Here is a 21393-nt window from a genome sequence, read left to right as displayed (position 1 = left end):
TTTATCATTACTTGACACAATTTGTCTTGCATGATTGTCTCACGTAGTTTTTGTTTGTCTGGCCAGAGTAGGGGCATCAGTTTGATAGAGATGAAATGTGCTTTGGGTAAAGGTGGATAAAGGGATAAGGGGGAAATGTCGTATATTGCTGTTTCTTGGCCTTTTTTTTGTTTTGTTTTAATTTTCCTGAGGTAAATGTCATTAAAAGATACAAAAAGAAAAGAGAAAGGCTGCACACATTGGACAAGGAGTAAGAGTAACGGGAGGGGTAAGGGGGCCCCAGCAGCTCATTTTTGTCTCCTAGCAGGTTAATCCAGCAGTCTTTTGTTGCCTGGTCTGTTATTTATTTACAGCTATGGTCAAGCAGAGCAATTGCTAACGACTGACAACATATAATTTTGCCAATTTAATTAATGACTTGAAAAAAGTTATCAAACTATCATACATATTTATAAGAGTGGAGTGCACAGTGGTTTTAAAAGCTTCCCTGATGTCTATCTTCTTAGACATGGCTTTCAAATACATTTAAATTAAACTTAATATTTAACCTTAGCACGCTTACATACAGTAGTAAAATAAAATACAACAGCAAATGTGGTGTTCGGGTAAGGTTGGCAAGTGCAATATTTAACAATATTCATGATGAACAAAAAAATAGAAAAGCATGATTTACTCAAACTAACTGGACGCTCACATTTTGGAGCAAAAAGCCATAGTACACACAGTACTGTATGTACAGTGATGCTGCATTCCCCAACCCCACTGCGCTCATGTTAAAACACAGTATAATGGTTGTCACTGGTGCTGACGATGTCACTGTTACACTCCAGTGATTTGAGGACGAGCTCCAGCGCTGCTTTGCTCACGTTGAGGCTGTAGTGCTGTCTCACTGCAGACAGGATGTGCAGGATATGACAACCCTTCTCTGCATCTACAAACGCAGGAGGAAATAGCTGTCAGCACACAGGTATGTGGTCATGCAAAGCAAGGTTAGATCATCAGAAGCAAGGAGGGTTTGAGAAAACACCCTTTATTAAATGTAACATCTTACAGTAGTATCACAAAAAGGATTAGGCATACGATAGAAATTAAGCCCCTAAATGAAGAGGTGATTAACAAGAAACATGTAATTGTTGTGCTAATTTGATCTTTGACAAGCAACTGAATGATTACTGCCATACTTCACACACTGTGTCTCAAAGAAGAATGTCCCTCAGATCAAACTGCAGTAGTTCAAAATTAGAAATCTTAATACTTGATTTAGAGCCAACATAAAGTCTACTTACACTTCTCTCTCTTTGAGTCCTCCCTGATAATGTCTTTTACAGCTATAAGTAGGTCTTTATCCTGCGCAGTCACCTAATGAGACAACAGCATCCAACAGACACACATCCGCAATGAATCCCCACAATAATCCCCTGCAGAAGTGGGAAGAATTCATTCGAGATATCTTTGCTGTTTCTTACATAATAGACTTCATCCTGCGACTTGACCTTGCGGTACACCATGCCGTCGTCCTGTAAAATTTGCAGGGCTTCTTTAAGAAGCTGGCGTAGCTGCTGGCATGCAGATGGACCTGCCACAGGCTCCTAAACAGCAACAGAGGGCCATGTTACAAACGTTTTTAAATGACACATGCATTAGCTAAATATTTTTTGAAGACACACACCCCAAAAATCAAGATGTACCAAGAAATGTAGGTAGCATTTCCAACAGCTTTAATAGTTAAATCATCTCTGTTAATATTGTCAATAACGCCAACGGTATTAAATAATACACGTCTTTTAGACTACAACTCAAATCCTCACTGTATTCATTTTGTTCATTCATCATCTACATCTGATAAGGACCATTCAAACAAAGTCTGTCGTTTGATTTTCATTTCTTCCAAACACAACACCTTCAAAAAGAAATGGTTCCCATGTTAAAATAATATGGCGTTACCTGGTCTGCTGAAGCTGTTTGAGGCTGGCTGGAGATCAGAGGCTGCAGGAGGTCCTGCACATCGTAGGGTCTGAACCTGGTCACTGACCTCTGCTTAAAGAAATCCTTGATGATATTTGTTGCCTTGCAGAGGGAACTGACGGCTGAGTCACTGAAAAGCAGACAAAAAATTAGCAACTACACTTTATACTGTGATATTGCTGTCAATGATATGACATTGACAAAAAGCCAGTGATATGATAAGTTTATTACTATTCCTTTATTTCATAATTTATCCAGGATGCAAATTAGATTGTTTGCTTAGTTGTTGCTTTCTCCTTATGTATGTATATTAAAAACTGCAGATTCTATGGTTATTCCATGTTAAAATAAAAACTGTATATCAACACGTGCACAGCACTTCAATACAGTATTGCATATACTCCACTACCTGGAGTATATGTTTTACCTCATCTTGCAATACAAATAAAGAATGAAATTCTAAAAGGGCAACACATATCACTATAGGTGTCAGGTGGCACTCGTCAAATTACATAATGCTATTGTAAGTGACGCAGCCAGTGTGTGTTGCACTTAAGTTTCCAATATGTCACTTGAACAGTTTTTTTTAATGTATATACTACTGTACTTCACTGAGAGTTGTTTCCTGTCAAGTGCATTCTGTGACCAGGTGCTATTAAACAAGACTAAACATCTGCCACACTAGAGGCTCTGTCTGGCTAAATGCTAAAATGTCAGCTCACTAATATGTATAATATGTAAATTCAGCATCTTAGTGTAGCATATTAGCATGCTAGCATTTGCTAATTGGCACTACACACAAAGTGCAGTACAGCTGAGGCTGAAGGTAATGTTTTGCAGGTATTAGGTCTTAACCAAATTATTGGAAAAATTAAAACTTAGATGAAATGTCTGTACCCAATTAGACGGCAATCAGATTAATTAATTCAATAGTGAGATTAATTAATTAAATAATAATATTTCACTGCATAAGTGAAAAGTTTGACCTGCTGAAGGCACTATATGAAAAGTAAGAGGGTCACCAAAGTCAGTAGAACTCACTGTCTGGGCACCACACATGTCTGTATAACATTTCATGGCAATCCATCCAGTAGTTGTTGAGATATTTCAGTCTGGACTTAAGTGATGGACAGACTGAATGACCAACCAACATTGGCATAACTGCTATTGTGGCAAAAAAAAAATCGTTTATTTATCACTATTTATTGTACATGGAAATTCATGCATCTTTTAAATATGATTGACTTCTGTTTCTAACTTTACAACCTGTCAACATCCACACAATCACTACTGAATCAGTCCCGTTGTTGCGCATGACGAGACATGTACACACAACTGGGACAAACCCCAGACTTAAGTGTTTCTATGTACAACAAGGATGAGCATTAACAGGCAAGAATTTTCATCGGTTTCAGTGAAAGGTTTTAGTGTCATGACCTCTAAATGCTGTTTCAGGGCCATTTCCACCCCACAAAAAAATAGATTTTGGGATAAACTCTGGACTCCTTGAACACACTGGTTGTTTGGATTAGGGTGTGTTGTAATCTGCTGTGATGAGGGATGAATCGCTGTACCTTGTGGCATTAGGTTGCAGCTGGAGTGGTTTGTCATAGCACTGTCTGTAGAGCTGAGGAACCTCCATCATCCATGCTATCTGGAACGCCATCACTGGGTCATTCACTTTATCTGGGAACACACACCGACACAGATACGCACATGATGAATGGCCAGAGGATGGAGCTGGCATGTACTCTCGTATAAAGAATGTGCGGTTTGTGGTTGTGTACGTGTGTGAAATAGAGAGACCTGTGGGGCATCATGAAATGAGACTGCAGTGCTAGAATAAAGAATGTCCTTGCTAGGCATTTCAAGTGTGTGTGGGCAGTGGACTGTGTGAAATAATGCATGCAGCCATCAGTTAAGGCTTGGATATTTGTTTTATCCTTTTTTCTTTTTTTTTTAATGTAACTGCTTGGTGAAACTATAAAAGTAGACAGTGAATTTTAGGATCAAGCTGCCACTGTGGGCTGCAGAAAAAAAAGAGGGAGCTCTGCACTCACAGTAGGTGGAGGCCATGATTTCTCTCTGTTGTCTCGACGTCTTCACTGGTCCTCTGACTCGGAGCAGCTCTCCGATCTCCAGGCGGCAGCGACTCTGCTGGGCCTGTTTCAGCTTTTTCAGCTCAGCAACGGGGTTGAAGCCTCCCTGAGCTCCATCACTGAGTTTCCCCCCCGCTGGAGATAACAAAATAACAGAGGGTATTACACAGTGGTTTTCTGTGATTAATAATCAATTACAGATCAACCTTTCAAAATGTTTACAAATCTCTTTACGGAAAAAAAATAAATAATCAATGAAAGATGTGCAATGTGAAAGGTGTTGCTTATAGTAACAAACTCAATTCTGCAGTTCCTTTCATTCATTCAAATCATTCTTCAGCTAATTGTTTTGGTTTTCCAGCTTACAAACTGATGCTCTCATGTACTTCGTCTTCAGTGAAAAAGCTCAGATAAACTCGCTGTACGCTACCTAGCAAAGTTAGCAACAGGTGAGCATGTAAAAGAAACTGTGGAGCATCTAGCAAGTAAAACAAGCTCATAAGTTTCCCAGGAGTGATGAAGCGAAAAATTGAGCTGTAAGGAGAGTGAATATTGGACTTAAAATCATCAGGTGGCCAGTAATATAATCAAATTCATGCTAATGTAGCTACATGTCCATTGGATGTGTCAAGAGGCACTTATTTGCTAACATGTTCACCATTAAAACTTTTTTAAGGTGATTATATATCAGATGTTGTATCATGTTACACTGCCCCCAAATGGCCAAAAAATATACTAATGCAGGTTTAACAGAACACAGGGATGTGGGGATGTTTGGGTGGGTGGGTGTTGTGACCCACCCAAACATCTTGCTTCAAACTACAGTACGCAGAATTCCAGCATCTAGGCACCAATGAAATGTTGCTGCAAATAACATTAGAAAGATGATTCATTGTATGAGTTTAAGTTCAGAAGAAGTAAAAGGGTTTTTTTAACTGTATGTTAATAGTTACCCTGTGACGTTTTTGACAACCAGTGGCCTGAGATAACTTTTGTTATAAATTGATGCTATATAAATAAAAAGTGAATTGAAGAGTGGCACTGTGAAGCAATGACTTAATTGGCGGGTCTCTGTTTTGTGTGTATTTCATGCCTACTACCACTTGCTCAAGAACGCTAGTAGAGCATACTATTGCATTGATTGATGACTGGAGACAATAGTGTGCCAAGAAACTTAGCAAGAAGATTGCTAGCTATGCTAGCCAATGTAAACATGGATGTAAACCATTGTTTCAAAATATTAAAAAAAGGCTATATAAAGAAATGCATTTAACAGGCTTCGGGGAAACACACAAAAAGTTTGGGTGAGAAACACTGAATGTTAACATAAGTGTGCATGTTCACAAGAAAACTCCACTGGGTACCTTTAAGACAAAAAACTATATAGCAGTACAATAGTTATGGGACGCCCCAGGGAGTCACAAAATAGATCTGAGGGTCATGAGATGATAAGTTAAGAAAGATGAAAAATAACATTTCTGTTACAAAAGATTAGTTTGCTTTTTCAGATATTTGTCTAATTTTGTTGTGGGATACTGGATAGTTTTACCTCTTCAGGTTTATAAAAAGATTCACAATAAAAATCTGACATGGTATAAATCATTCTTTGCTTCAAGTGCTCATAGCACATAAAATATATAATCTTTGACAAGGGGTCACAAGTTTACTGTCATTCATTAGAAAGTGCCATATATATGGCACAAACGTTAGGCAACATTGCAGTAGTAAAACTTCATTTAGCAATACTGACAAGATGCCTGTCTGTTACTTACATGACAACTTAAGTTAGAAGGATGCCATAAGGCTCAAACTATTTAATATGTAATAATATATTGGAAGAGCATCTGCTACATAGTGCTCTGACAAACTAAGCAGCAAGCCAAGATAGTCAACGCTGTGACTGAACTCATGTTAATTAGTATCAGTGCACATATCATTGTTCTTTCAGTCAGTGTGCAGTGATCTGGCAAACTCAATCTATTTCTGTAACTTCTGGTGCCTAATGCAGAGATTATATACAACCATGCTAATACTGAGATTCATACACACGCAAACTCACATTTATCAGGATCCGCCTCCTCTTTCATTAGGTCATTTTTCCAACACAGACAGTTTATAACACCAGTGCCATCATCCACTGTGAACAGAAGGAAAGATCAGACAGATGAAAGATCAGAAGATGTATTTGCTTGTGAGGAGATTGGGAAGTCAAAGCTATGTTATATTTAGGCCTGAAAAACAAAAACTGGGATATTGTCACAGATGAAGACATTCCTAACGTTTAATCCATAATATGCAATGACATCACTGTTCTGCCATAGTGCAGCATTCACAGTGATACCACACTTATTATTTACATGAGTACGTAACTGATACAATACTTGCCAGCGGTTGCTGACATATAAAAAAACATATTTTTGTTACACACAGGGGCGCAGCAAGATTACCTCCATAACAGAAGAAGTCATCTCTTTCCCTCTTGTACACCACAGTCCCAAGCACATCAACTTTATAGATCGGATGTAAGTTGTAGAAGTAAATACCTGTGAGACATTTGTGGGTACAGAACAAAACAAATATTCTCAAAGCATCAACTGTTTTTGGTAGGGATGCACGATATTATCGGAACGTCATCGGTATCGGCCGATAAAAGCTCTAAAATGGAATATCGGCATCGGGGAATTCTGCCGATTATGAGAGGCCAATATGTCGCCTTCTCCTCCACCGCCTGACTGTGCTTCCCTCCACGGACTGTTTCACCCCGAAGGTCCCGGTACCCCGTCCGAATAACAAACCGGAGCTCGCTGCTCCGGTTGGTTCCACATGGAGAGCCGGGGCTAACGTCAGCTGGCAGGCTAGCAGAGGCTAGCTGACTGTGCTTCCCTCCAGTCATGCTGCAGCTAACGCTCCGCTAGCCTCTCAGCTAACGTTAGCCCGTTAGCCCCGGCTCTCCATGTGGATCCAACCGGAGCACCGAGCCCCGGTTTGTTATTCAGGTTAAAGTGTGAAGAAGCAGCGAGTCTGACGGGCAGCTTGAGTGAAGTGAAGCCTGTGGATGAAGCACTGGGACCGTCAGGGTGAAACGGACCGTCGAGGTGCTGCGGCGTTCGGATGCACAGATAGGAAACATCTCGGCTGACAGGATATACTACTCTGTTTGGGGCATGGATGTATAAAGAGAACTGGATACAGCGTCGGAGGCGGGGCCCCGTTCACTCCAATGAAAGTTGCTCAGTGGCGCATGAAGCCAAAAAAGTTTGACTTTAAAATTACCCGGATCTTCCGGGATCATTGGACCCATAGAGCTAGCGCACTAGTGGCTTTCGCCGGCCGAACCGACTACTTCCGGTTTAGCCCTCCGGCTAACTTGAATGGGGATAAAAACAATTCAATCGTGGTGCTCTTTTAGGCTTTCGAAATGTGATCGGACCGAATGAATCAAATCCTGACAGTGAGACGAGTCATTTCACGGGGGTTGTGATGCTCAGAAAAAATTATGCGCTGATTTACGGACGTCTCTTTCACAATTTAAGTCTATGGAAAAAAGTCTTTTTGGGCCCGATAGCGTCAAGTGACATTGTAATTACACGGTTTGGCCACTATGTCAAATTGGCCTCACATTGGCGCTGTTCCTGAGGGCTTGGTTTGGGGGCATGGATGTATAAATAGAACTCTATACATTTTATACACATATCACACACACATACATATACATTCTCTTTATACTGAACTCCAGTCTTCCTAAATTCTTCCTTCACATATTGTCTTTCTTGATCATACTTAGTACAATCTATGCTTGCATGCATAATAGTCTCCTCAGCCAGCTGGAAAAAAAAATGTGCATATATCGGTATCGGCAATCGGCCACAATTGGTATCGGCATATCGGATATCGGCAAAATCAGCAATATCATGCATCCCTAGGTTTTGGTGTCAACATCAGGCATCAGTCACCAGGTCAAAACATTTGAGTCAATTTTTCAGTCAGGATGCATGACAGGGCACCACATGGTTTATCCTGAGATGAGTCATATATAATCAAAATCTGATTGATAGATTTATTTTCCTTCTTTGTTATTATCTCCTTTCTGTGCAAAATATGTTTGTTTCCCTGGAAAGAAAGGTACATGCTCATCAATTCTTATCTTTGTGAGCCTCACGATTAGAGGTTTAGAAATGGATATAACGTTATATCTACCTGTTGATATAACATTTATCAAGTTAAAAAAAACACTCATTTCCTATTCAATCCATGTTTTAAAGATTAACAGTATGAAATACAACAAAAACAGCATATAAGTTATAGCCACGCCATGACAGATAAAAAAAAACATCAAGACGTCTAGTTATGCTTTGCTAAGTAAAAGTATGAACGTACAAGATATGGAATGAAATTAGGGTCATAAGTATTGTAGCTGTTTATCACCATATCTGAATGTGTGAAAACATTATGTAGTACATTTTTGGAGTACATTCAAATGTGTGAATGTGTAAAAATGTTTTGATAAAATTAATTCAAATGTTTGAACGTGTAAAAAATATCTGAACAAATAGATTGAATCTATAAGGAGATCTGTAGCTGTGCATCACATTTTGTGAACAAATGAAAAAGATTTGCAAGAATAATTTCCAGGTTTGCAGTTACACATCTATGTTTGTGGGTGAAAAAAGTTCATACAGAACTCAATTGTATGTGTGAATCCCAAGTTTACAGCTATGAATCAAATCTACAAGTTCAAATCAAACCTACATGTCCCAGACAAAGGAAGAGCATTTGCTGGTGAGCACTTCACCAAAAAGCACAGCATGAGGGACTTTTGCTCCAAGGGTGTCAGTGAAAATGAAGCTGTCAGCAGACTCTTTAACAGAGATACTGAATACTAAACTCAATTGGAAAAAAACAACAATTTACCATAACGACGATTGGTGATGGATCACTTGTTAACTATAAACTAAAGTATTTGTTCTGGTAGGTTCGATTTGCACTTGCGATTTGATTCACGGCTGTAAACTTGGGATTTACACATACAATTAAGTTCTGTGTGAACCTTTTCCACCCACAAACAGATAGATGTGCAACTGCAAACCTTTTTTGTAACTGCAAAACTTTGTGCAAATCTTTATGCACTCACACATTGTAAAGTATCTGTGCGAATCTTTTTCATTTGTTCCTAAAATGCCATGCACAGCTACAGATCTACTTACAGATAAAAAATTAAATCAAAGCGTTTTTACACACTCACACATTTGAATGTATTCATACAAGATGTTTTCACACATTCAGATATGGTGATATACAGCTACAATACATATGACCCTAATTTTATTCCATAACAAAGAGAGTTTACTAGCTAACATCAAACTTGCTACAGTTTGTAAGCCAGTTTTAAGTTTGGTAATACTATATCTAATGTTTAGTTAATGCTAGCTGTTGGTGTAATGTTACTTGTGAATGTTCAAAAGTAAAGACCAAGCATACTGTTGTATTTCTATAAGTTAGGTATCATTAACGTTACCTGGCACCTGGATGGACTCTGTCATCTGTAGGATGTCTCTGACATACAGCCTGGCGAAAGCAGAAAAGATCGGGTCCAGTCCCCACAACATGGATGGGGGCTCTTCCACGGGATCCATCGTAGCTGCCTGCATGTCATCATGAAAGCAAAGGTAGACTTCTTACCCTTTTGTGTTTGCCTTTGTGTGGCTGACAAGAAAGTAAGCTAGCTGCTGCGGAGTGTTATGAGAACACAAGTATTGGTCACGTGACGCCCTATTATCACTTATTAAACATTTATGTGTAGTTGACGGTGACTGGGCAAAGTCTGTATACTTTTAGAATGGTTACAGTTGCGTTAAAATATTTCTACGTTTAGCGTTAATAAAAGTTGTATTTGCATTTTTACTATCTGTACGGCGCGTCCATGTTTCGCAATGGTATATGGGATATGTAGTTTGACGGACACAAAGGACTCTGACGATTCTGTGTACTGAGGCAACGGTGCTGGATGGAAACAATGCCGCATCACCAAACAAGTAATACACAGTATGGTAGCCCGTTTACTCGTTCAAAATATGTTGCAGTTTCAACACGAATAGTTTGAACGTCTCCTACATGAGTTGTGTTTGGTCTCCCATACAGACGAGGGCAGCAGAAGACTGAAATTACCCCGCCGACTGTCAAACACGAGGAGCACGGAGAGAGAAAGAAGTGCAGCCGCGCGCACGCGTGAACGCGCGGCGACACTAAATCCGCTAGATTACTAAAGCCGTCCACACACTAAGGAAAGATGACTGTTTTTACTGTTTTGGCGAATGTTAATGTACCGACGAGCTGTAGCGGTACCAGTTTTTATCCTCAGGGAAACTAATGAATTTATTCTGCGGAATACAACTATTTGGAAGGACGCCTTACTCATCTTTTTTTTCTTTTGGTTGAGGAAAACCCTACAGGGTTGTCGGGCCAGTGGGTCGTCAGGAGTTGGAACAACGACGGTCTTCCCGTACTACTTTTCCTTAAAATAAAGTATCGTTTGGACGGATTTTCGATGCTAGGACACATCTAGGGTAACATTTAGTTATTAGTTTAGGGGTTAACAATGACTCATGATGTGCGAAAGAGCTATTCTGTGGACTGGTCAGAACAGTGTCAAAGGCTAAGCTAGGTTTTGATCCTGACTGTTACTAAAGCTAACGTTACATTGTGTGCTGACCAAACGGATATTTATAACTAACGTCAACGTTTTGCCTCGGGATATATGTTATTCCTAAGACTTAAAGTAAACTACACAAGGAAATAGATACTACTTTCAATTCCATTGTCAACTTTCTAAGTTGAATGACACAGGATTCAGTATGTCATTTTTTAATTTCCGTAAAATATTTAAATTGGGAGCTGAGAAGAAGAAGAAACAATATGAACACGTCCGCAGAGATGAAAATCCAGAAGAAATATGGGACATTGTTGGTGAATTGGGAGATGGAGCCTTTGGGAAAGTGTACAAGGTAGGTAATGTCTCATTCAGAGCTGTCTTTCTTCTCTTTTCAATATTGTACCTGCCTTGTGTTTTCTTCATGTGGGCTAGTCTTTTGTAACCTCTTCATATGCAGCAACCCTCTTTTGAAGCCTGACACAACGTGCCAGCAGTGTCACATCAGTGTTGTATTGCTCTGACCCACCCACCATCTTTAACCAATACACCAGTTCTGTGACAGAGGCGGTGTCAAATATGACTGTTGAGGTCCCTCTCCATGGTCATCCAACATGCTTGTCTAACCCCTCTGCCTATGAGGTGGGTCTACATGTGACAGAGTACTAAATATCAGCAGACCCACACAGAGCAGGAAAGTGATTTCTTCACCAACTGGTCTTATTGGAAAGCAAAGCTGTGAATTTACCAACGTTAACATTTCCCTGGTCATATTACTCACAAATGTAAGCAATCTCTGACCTGCCGGATATTCCAAGCAGGAGCAAAATTAACTTTTATTATACAGGTGGATGATGTTTTTATACTGTCTGCTCCTGAACAAACCAGCCAAATCATTTTCCCTTTATGTTTTCAGAAAGCTGGCGCAGTATCAAAGCAGCCTCGTCGTCATCATTTTAATAGTGACATTGTTTAGCTTGACCCTAATGAATAGCCAGAGCCAGAAGCTTCATTTGCATGAGTGACAGTAAATTTTATCACACAGGAGGGCTCCACCAAATCTAAGACCAGGAAGTCTGTTGCTAATGAAAGCAGTTTACATGTTCTATTTTGTTCTTTGTTGCCAAGTACTATTTTTGGACACTTTGAAATAGTCCGACTTACCCAAGATTTCATCCTGGTGTTACTTTGTATGATACTTACATTAAGCCTAATCTTGTTGCACAATGATTTAGTCACAGGTTGCCAGTCTCCCAGCATTCCAAACGAGTGATGGGTCACGTCAGCTAGACTTACTGTTCAAGAAAGAGAGTTGTACCGAAACAGATCCTTCTTTACCTTCATTATTCCATTGAAGGAGTTCACGTTTGTGCTACTGGTAGTGGCACTCCAGCATCAAGCAAAACTTGCTCTATAAATATTAAATTGCAGTGTTATGTTCATATGTCTGGGCTTTGAGCCATACCAGTTGTAATACCCTACAGCAGAAATGCATTACTGGGATAGTCCCCACACTTTATTGATTCATACTAAAACACAATCTGTCTGCTTTAGTACTGAGGAACAGATTATGTTTGGGGGGTTTTTGAAATGTAGTGTATGTCTGACCACGGAACAAGGGCAGGTCACCAGGAAGTGGCTGCATCCCATATCGAAGTGGCAACTTCATTGAGCACATCCTGCCTGCAGAGAAGCCAAAACAAACAGGAGAAATTTCCATTTTAACAAGACATGCCTCATGTTCTGCTGTCTTATTCAGACCTACAGCAAAGGAGAGAGTGTTTATTTCTTGTTTTTAGATCCTCTTAATGGCAATGTGAGGTGATTGTTGCAGGTCTGAGGTCAAGACAACTTTCCAACATAAGCTGAATAACTTCATGAGTTCTTTGCTCATACAACCCCCTAACAACATTTTTATCCTATAGGCTCAGAACAAACAGACGGGCATCCTAGCTGCCGCCAAAGTTATTGACACAAAGACTGAGGAGGAGCTGGAGGACTACATGGTGGAGATTGATATCCTGGCCTCCTGCGACCACCAAAACATTGTCAAACTGCTTGATGCTTTCTATTATGATGGCAAACTCTGGGTGAGTAGAAGGAAGAGCTCTCTGGAGTGACAGTGTCATTAGTGTTTCCTTTGTGTTTGTTAAGCTCAACAAGAAAACGACTACCTGAGCAAGGAAAAAATATGGACCTAATTAGAGCTGCAACGATCAATTGATTAGTCGACTGACAGAAAATGAATCAGCAACTATTTTTGGTAGTCCATGTACAGCTCCAACTAATGATTATTTTCATTATCAAATAATCTGTAAGTTATTTTCTCAATTAATTGATTTATTGGTCCATAAAATGTCTAAAAATGACTTAAAACGGTTAGTTGATTATCAAAATAGTTGACAACTGAACGATTAATCAACTAATTGTTGCAGCTCTAAATCAATTAGTTGTTCTGAGTAATGTTTTAAATGTGAATATTTTCTGGTGTCTTTGGTCCTCTGTGATAGTAAACCGAATGTCTTTTGGTTGTGAATTGTTGGCCGGAACAACATCAAATTTTAGATCCTTCTTGGGCCATTTTCTGACATTTTACAGACCAAACAACTACAGTAATTGATTAATCATGAAAATAATTGAAAAATTAATTGAAAATGAAAACAAAGTAGTTGCATCCCGAGACTTGATTAAACAGTTTGATTTAGTTATTATTATTATTATTATTATTATTATTATTATTATTTATTATGCATTATTTTATTTTCTTATAAAACACAAACTGGGACCAATCGTAACATTATGGACTATTCAGTCAATAATGTGTTTAGCAGTTCAGCTTTCACAGACCAAAACTTGGACAAAACCAATAATGGATGTGGTACTAAAAGTTAAAATTCTCCCACAGCATAGCAGCTATATAAAATCATGGTTTTCCCCTGCAGTTGTTTCTGCAGGGGAAAACCTAAAACAGTGTCAGCTCTGTATTCTAGTTGTTACATTATGGGCTCACATGAGCCCTCATAATTTCATCAATGCTGTTATCCTGCATAACTTAACTATAATTGTAAGGGTTTTGCAGCAAATGCAAGTCCCTTGCTTGCTGTAGTACTATCAAAATTTGAGGCCAAAGTTCACAAGCAGCTTTTAGAGCTGTTAATCATCTTACCAGTTCAAAATCCATCCGCTATTGATATGAGTTCATTTTTAAAGGCCTTTGTTTTCACTGTAGCCTGCACAGAAATGTGTTTTTATATCTGAAAAATACAGCAAGTTTGTCTGTTCCTCTGCAACTCAAAGTCAGAATTTTATATGTATTTCACACCAATGGAGTATCAGTGATGGTCTACTGTGAATACTGGCTGGTCGTTTAGATACAGTGTAGTGGCCATTACCCTGGCCCTGGGGCTGTGACAGTAGATGTGGATTATATCCAAGGCCTAAACATGAAGGAAATGTTCATGATTTAATAAACAGTGTGTGTGTGGGGAACTCACAGTGACTGACATAGAGAACAGGTTGATCCAACCAGTAATTCAGGGTTATTTTCTTTCATATCATACACACTGTAGAATATTTACGCATGCTAAGCAAATAACATATTCAACATGGTAGAAGTCATGGAGAGGACCAAAAAATTGCATCACAGTATTTTTTAAGATTCAGGCAGTTTCATGGTATGTCATGTTTTTTGTTTGTTTTGTTTTGTTTTTGTTTGTTTTTTTGTTTGTTTTTTGTTTGTTTTTTTGCATGGCTGGGCCTTTACATAGGTTCATAATAGCTTATAATACTGTCAAGAGTACGTAGAATTTACATGAATCACTTCAAAAGTTTGTTTCTGAGTCTGAATGAAAGTAAACACAGGAGCTAGCCACCTGTAGCAGCATTGTGGTTAACTGCATAGAGATCTATATCCAGGGCGGTTTACCAGCTAACCAAACCACCCACATATTCATCCGCGCAGTTTGTTTATATGTATGAGGCTGACTTTCACCAAGGTTAGGCTGTAAGGAAACTAAAAAAATGAAGTACAATGACAGATTATCCCATGGACTATTATGAGGACGATCATGAGTTATTTCCCTTTGAATGGCCAACCATAATTATTTGAGCTGGAGTACACAGAGAGGAGATAAAACAACTAAAAGAAGAAAAACTAGGCATGGAGGCAGATGGATTTACAACATTTATCAACAATGTCGTCCTGGAGACTGTTTCACCTCCACAAAATCAACTGTTTAGCTTTCTATGCAGTTAGCCATAATGCTGCTACAGGCAGCTAGTTCCTGGGTTTACTTAAATTCAGACTGACAAACAAACTTTTGAAGCGATTCATGTAAAAATCATGTTTATTTGTAAAGCAGTAGGAGGCTGACGGAGGTTGCTTCAATAATCGTCATTATACGCAAGGCCTCATTTGCCCGAATCTCAATCTGAATCTCCAGAATCTCAATAACAGAGCTACCTGGCTAGTTAGCGAGCTGTACCCAACATGCTGTTAGGTAGTGTAATTTTGTAAATGTACAATTATTAGTGTTACAAATTGTTTATGTGTCACAAATTGTTATGCACCATGGTATTATGCCCTATTTGAGAGTTAGTTGTAGGTTATTAATTGTTGTGTTATAACCGTTAGTAAGAAGTTAATGCAGTTAATAGAGGTCCCCTTTCAATATACTATACACAGTTTGCCCTGACCGTAGCGCTCTTCAAGGCCATTATGTATTTTGCATCCTATTGAAAGGTTACCACAATTATGTCAGCTATGCACCATATGTATGGTGGTATATGAAAAATTCATATTGTATGGGAAATTAAAAGCAGTGTACCGGATGAATTGGTATACCGCCCAGCACTAACAGCAGAGTATATGCACTGCGCACTACTTCATCCTACCTCCCTCCCAAAAACCAAAGAGATTTATAAAAGGAGGACAGATTTAGAAGTAGAGCATGTACATTAAGAGACGGGAACACGATTAGGAGTATCATGCATTGACTCATGTGAGTCAATACACAAGCATCCTTCCACAAAGGTACATTGTAGTTAGGTCATTATAAACTCTCATGATTACCTGAGTACTTGATTTCAGTGCATTACGTTAAGCACTCGGCCCTTTTCCTCCCCATTGTCCTCTGAACAATGGGCTTGATCACAGCCTGATGGAGTTGTCTGTTGATTTTTATCTTAGCTTGTGTGGCACCTGTTCGTGCAAAGAGGAGAGAGTGTCCAGGACATTTCCTCCTGGAGATGAAAAGCATGATTCCACATAATCCCAGGAGAGTCTGGGAGGTGACTTACTTAATAACTGCATAGCAAAGTCGTGAGACCTATTGAGCTTTGTTTCCTTTTTTGCTGTTACGCTACAATATCTAGCTGCACACAGACAGTTCTGAGGCTCTCTTTTCATGTTTTTTATTATGAAGTTGTTGGAATTTTCCTCCTCACAGGCCCTTAAACCTTTAGGTGAGATAATTTACGGTCTCACATCCTCCCCTTCTGCACCACATAAATGGATTTGATAATATACGGGTGCTTACTTCTCCACGCATTTGCATTTGTGTCAAATAAACAAGTGGGAGAGGAAGCCACAACCCTGGCCCATGGTTCCTCTCTGCCTGCTGCCACTCTGAAAAACCAAACTGTGGGGGCCATTGTACAACAGCAGAGTCACTAAAACAACAGCACGCCTACAGAGAAACACTAGAATGGTGTGTATGTTGAATAGCCAAGATTGTTCAGAGACTTGAGGCATTGTATGTCTTGTAAGGGCTTTGTTGTTGGAAGTGGAACAGTCTTGAAAAGCTCCACTGAATCATAGAATGCCATTGAACCTCGGTGGAAAAATTAGAGTTGGTCGTTTTTATTTATAGGTGCTTAAGATATTTTGTCACTTGTCATTTTAAATGCAGGATGACCCCATAACAAGCTAGGGCCTCAACCAATGTGTCAACCACAATTAGTTTCTCAATTGTTACAAAACTGCAGAAGTGTGTCTTTACTTCCTCTTCCTTGGGAGTGACTTTTAACCAAATGTTTCCCAAATCTCAGTGTAGAGGAAAGAGTTGGCTTCATGCTATAAGACTAGCTTTGTCTTTAAGCTCAGTAAAGACACTCCAGATGCTTTGCCTACTCACTGCCATAACCATATTTACCTCTCCCTGAGGTGCTGTGTCCATAGAAACTGTAATCCTATTTACAGAATAAGACCTAAGGTCTGGCAATATAGCTAGCAAGCTAGCTAGCAGCTGTGGTAAACCATTTCCACAATGTTGCCCCAACTGGGCCAATCCTCTTACATCAACAGCCATATTGAAGGCTCCTAAATGCCTTTAAGGGCTCAGAGTGTTTCATTCATGCAGGCTGGGTGGAGGTTCATTCTCAAATTGTCTCAGCTAACGCAGTAGTTTGGATACATGATGATGTGGCCCCTTTGAGTGTTGTGTTGATGTTCCAGCAGACTAAATACATGTAGTCATGTATTCTCTCTGAACTTGAGAACCTTCCAGAGCCTCACAATAGATTTGAGAGGGCACCGGGTTCAACCAGAGCATTACTGCCTCTCATGAATGACCTGCACTTACCTCTGTTTGAAATGCATTAGGGCTGTGCCATATGACTAAAATCATATATCCCGATATAGGTCATTTCATATCAAGATAATAGTACACATCATGATGTAGCGCATTTTCTGTAAATCTATAAAATGACCACATGGAAAGGCCTATTTCCTATTACATTACAATTATATACTCGACAGATAAAAATTTTTCTCCTTTTATTTAGAACCTTTGTGCAAATTTTCAATTAAGCATGTAACAAAATATAAAATAATGTATAAAATACATTATCATATGGCACAGCCCTAGATCACTGCAAATCTCTCAGTAATGAAACTTAATAAAGACAAACACGTTTGATGTGATGCATCTCTGCTTTCCGTAAACAAATACATGTTGCAAGGTTTGTACAACATATTGATTGTTCGTGCCTTTTTTCCCCTCGTTGGCAGATTCTCATTGAGTTCTGCGCAGGAGGGGCTGTGGACGCTATCATGCTCGGTGAGTCAGCATTTCCAGCTCACATACAGATTGTAACATCAAAAAAAGAATCTGTTCAGATATCAGCACTTAACAGCATATTTAAGAAGGCAAATTTAAGACATCAGAAGGCCTCTATAGACCACCTACATGTTACATTCTTTATTCATCAATACTCTGAATGTATTTTAGTCCTTAGCACCATCTATGATATGAGTCTGCATTATTGTATTCCCGGGTAAGGAATTCTGAGCATGTGTTCGTGTGTTCTTCGCCCCCCCTGTAGAACTGGAGAGAGCCCTCACAGAGCCTCAGATCAGGGTGGTGTGTAAGCAGACTCTGCAGGCCCTCGTCTACCTCCATGACAACAAAATCATCCACAGAGACCTGAAGGCCGGCAACATCCTCCTCACACTGGACGGTGATGTTAAGCTGGGTAAGAACCAGTTATGCCCTGCTGTTTATGCTAGAGAGTACATAGTTTTACCAAGGAGGGTAACTAGACACCCTGTGTCATTTCTTAGTTGTCACAGTTCCTTGTAACAGTTGGTATTTGTATCATTAAAAATCTATTCATATTCAATTAAGGATTGTTGTTGGATGGAAGGAGAAAATGTTTAATCTGTGTAATACATAGACGGAAAAGGAGAAAGTTGAGAACTTTGGTAAATGCCTTGCCTTACAAGTATATTTTCCCCATTTTTTTTTTTTTTTTTTTTACTTTTCAAGGGGAAGAATAATAAATGAGTTCACAGTCTGGCAATATAGACAAGGCTGTGTGCTTTTGGCCATAATCACCATGTATTTTGCTCAAGTGCTCTGTGATTTAACTGCTGAAAATGACACAGGAATGTACAGTGATACCAATCATTTTTCCTTTTTGATACAAGCAGCCCAAATACATTGTTTGGTTCAAATATCTAGGTAAGGTATTGGTTTTCATCGTTCACTCACAGGTCTCTCTAACAGAAAAACAGTGTTGAGTCGAGGTATCATGTGGTGTCGTATAGATCAGAAAAACAACTACTTTGAAGTTTTCCACACTCATTTCCAAAGCGTTTTTAATGCAAGAAGCTTACAAGTTCACATGATCTTTCCCATGACATATACTGCTTAGTGTTACACTACATGCATGTAAAACAAGTCATAAGTAAGAATAATGACTGTTTGTGTGCTTTACTCAGAATGGTGCTGCTATTGTTCCTACTATAGCAGGACATTTTCATGTTTCATTGATAAGTTTGGTTTGTCACAACTTGGGTCTCAGTTGTGTATTTGGATCATTATTCCATCCAGTAATAAATAATAAATAGTAGAGCGGGGGGGAGCAAGGGGTGAGGAGCAGGGGCCTCCTCCTTTCCGCCCACCGGTGTTTTCTGTTCTGCATCCAGCTCGAGCTGAATCTGCTGCTGCTGCTTCTTCCACCTGCTACCCTGTTCTCCCCAATCTGTTGCGGCTTACAACTCCCTCTGTCTGTCTGTCTGTCTGTCTGACAGAGTGCGAGCTGATGCACTGTGAGACTCATCCTCCGTTGTCGTCTCCCTCTCTCTCTTCGCTGTCTTCACCCCTCTTCCTATGGGACCGCCGCCACCAGGGAAAAAATATATATGTATACATATATTCAAATACTGATTTTACTGTTCGAATACTATGGCAATGAATGAAGATTTGAGGCTTTGAAGCTTTGGGTACAGCCCTAATAAATAGTAAATAAATATTAAATAAACTAGTAAAAAAGAATTGAAACAGCAGAGCTTGAGATTTTGTCTTTCAGTCTCAAGTATAGTTCAAGTCACCAAAACACTGGATCCCACATTTCCTGTTATGCATTTCAATAGCATCTTTTCTTAATGCCTCCCTTTCTGGTATATGCCCATTTTGAAATGATGACATCATCAGGGTTACTTTATAATAATTAGTAAAAGTAATTAAAAAAAAAAAAATAAGTGTAAAAGAAATGTACTGTGACTTATGTTGCACACGCTTACTGTTGCTTAACAGCGATTGTTTGTCCCTGCTGCTCAATGTGTTCACGCACACACACATGCATCCACAGCAGATGCAGTAATGTAGCTTACTTAGAGCAGTATGAGTCACTGCTGGTGGAAGGAACAGGCTCAGTGAAATAACACACAAGCATTTTGTCCAGTGACATAACACACACAGAGGTGCCTGTGCAACTGCCTGCCAGGGCTCTGATGAGCTGTTACTCACACACAATACAAATAAGGCAAGATGTCATCATGCAAATGTGTGACTGGTGTCATAACAGCATATGTTTTGTGGGCCTGTGTTATTTCGTGTTCATTTTACGCTCTGATTGGTTTAGCAGTTCCACTGCTAAAGGGTACAGTTTTTCGTTTTGGATGTGTTTGGTTTTTGTGGCTACATCTGAAACATAAATGATGACAGTGCAGTTCCTCTGGCTAATTTCTGGTTTGTCTTGAATCACATGTCTTCCAGCTGACTTTGGCGTGTCTGCCAAAAACACCAAAACGCTGCAGAGGAGAGACTCCTTCATTGGAACACCTTACTGGTGAGTGTAATATAAAACAAAAGAATATCATCGTAGTCATTAAAAATTCATCTTTGTCCAGTTTTTTCTTTTTGCACAAAACCTCCATGGACTCAAAGTTTCCTTTCAACGACTCCTCTTCTCTCTCATTGGTATACATTTCCTTCCAGGATGGCTCCAGAAGTGGTTATGTGCGAGACGTCAAAGGACCGTCCATACGACTTCAAGGCAGATATCTGGTCCCTCGGGGTCACCTTGATTGAGCTGGCACAGATTGAGCCGCCAAATCATGAGATGAACCCTATGAGAGTCCTGCTGAAAATAGCCAAGTCCGATCCTCCAACCCTGATGCAGCCGTCACGCTGGTGAGTCACCATGTGAAGCTCTGTGTCTAGTCAGGGACAAGAAGAAGCAACTTTGAGGATGTTCTTTTGAATAGCCATGTTTTGCATAATCCCACTGAATGTCTTACACATTTGCCTTAATGTAAGTCAGTTTTCATGATACTTAAGCCACGCAGACATCCGTGGGGTGGTAGATAATACATTTTTATTTATTTATTATTATTTTACAAGACCAAACGGGCTATGTTCAAGTCTATTTTTACCACTTTGGCCTTTCAGGTCCCCAGAATTCAGTGATTTCCTAAAGCGGTGTCTGGACAAGAATGTAGACAACAGGTGGACTGCGACACAACTCCTACAGGTACCTTTCTCTTGAACATTCACACAATTTTTTTTTACACAAGTGTGGAACCCCTATGTCAGGATCAGTCAGCTCCTCCAGCCTCTTAAATGAAGTGATAATCCTTGTTCCCCGCTTCTACATAAATACTCCCCCCATCCCATACCCATGTAGCACCTGCCATTCACAGCATAAGCAGCAGAGTCCTAGACGACATCTGTTTACCTGCTTGGGGTCAGGTGTGTGTCAGGCACCATGTGTGCTGGCAAGACTGACACTCATCCCCTTGTGCCCAAGCTGACGTCAGAGGAGCAGGCTTTTCTTTTTCCGTAGGGTTTAAGGTGCTTGCGAAGTCCCAGCCACTTACTCGCAGAGAGACTAGAAGCAGTAAGGATACATTCATACACACACACACACAGGAAATACTTGACAACACAGCAGCTAAAG

The 21393-nt window shown here is 39.7% G+C and overlaps 2 protein-coding genes across 6 annotated transcripts in view; one reads left to right on the top strand and one right to left on the bottom strand.

The window, feature by feature from the left end:
- Positions 1-171: 171 nt before the first annotated feature.
- stn1 (STN1 subunit of CST complex) lies at positions 172-10310 on the bottom strand. Of its 4 annotated transcripts, none has more exons than XM_044346560.1 (10): positions 10230-10310; positions 9580-9706; positions 6512-6607; positions 6124-6201; positions 4026-4199; positions 3540-3651; positions 1945-2095; positions 1467-1589; positions 1287-1359; positions 172-931 (listed from the first exon to the last, which is right to left on the bottom strand). In XM_044346560.1, exons 2-10 carry the CDS (start codon positions 9695-9697, stop codon positions 774-776), a joined length of 1083 nt encoding a protein of 360 aa, XP_044202495.1. In that variant the 5' UTR covers positions 9698-9706; positions 10230-10310; the 3' UTR covers positions 172-773. The 4 variants fall into 4 exon arrangements, with proteins under 4 accessions (XP_044202495.1, XP_044202494.1, XP_044202493.1 ...); XM_044346559.1 differs by having other exon boundaries at positions 10176-10263; XM_044346558.1 differs by lacking the exon at positions 10230-10310 and having other exon boundaries at positions 9580-9712.
- slkb (STE20-like kinase b) overlaps positions 9649-21393 on the top strand; it is a 24157-nt gene continuing 12412 nt past the window's right edge. The window contains exons 1-7 of one of the 2 annotated variants that reach the window (XM_044346557.1): positions 9649-9730; positions 12636-12800; positions 17720-17768; positions 18034-18183; positions 20211-20283; positions 20433-20627; positions 20886-20967. In XM_044346557.1, coding sequence (XP_044202492.1) covers positions 9719-9730; positions 12636-12800; positions 17720-17768; positions 18034-18183; positions 20211-20283; positions 20433-20627; positions 20886-20967 — 726 coding nt within the window. In that variant the 5' untranslated portion in view covers positions 9649-9718. Of the gene's footprint in view, positions 9731-10912; positions 11066-12635; positions 12801-17719; positions 17769-18033; positions 18184-20210; positions 20284-20432; positions 20628-20885; positions 20968-21393 lie in introns of those variants that run through there. The other variant, XM_044346556.1, reaches the window with a different exon arrangement.

The sequence above is a fragment of the Thunnus albacares genome, chromosome 3 (genome assembly GCF_914725855.1).
Source record: "Thunnus albacares chromosome 3, fThuAlb1.1, whole genome shotgun sequence".
NCBI classification, from domain to species: Eukaryota; Metazoa; Chordata; class Actinopteri; order Scombriformes; family Scombridae; genus Thunnus; species Thunnus albacares.
The sequence above is the reverse complement of the archived record's forward strand: the minus strand, read 5'-3'. Positions and strand labels throughout refer to the sequence as shown.

Coding starts and splice junctions, on each gene's coding strand:
- stn1 (XM_044346558.1), bottom strand. CDS start 9,712: ATGCAGGCAGCTACGATGGATCCCGTGGAAGAGCCCCCATCCATGTTG. Junction 6,202..6,511: donor TGACTTCTTCTGTTATGGAG/GTAATCTTGCTG, acceptor TTCTGTTCACAG/TGGATGATGGCACTGGTGTT. Junction 932..1,286: donor GGACTCAAAGAGAGAGAAGT/GTAAGTAGACTT, acceptor CTGCGTTTGTAG/ATGCAGAGAAGGGTTGTCAT.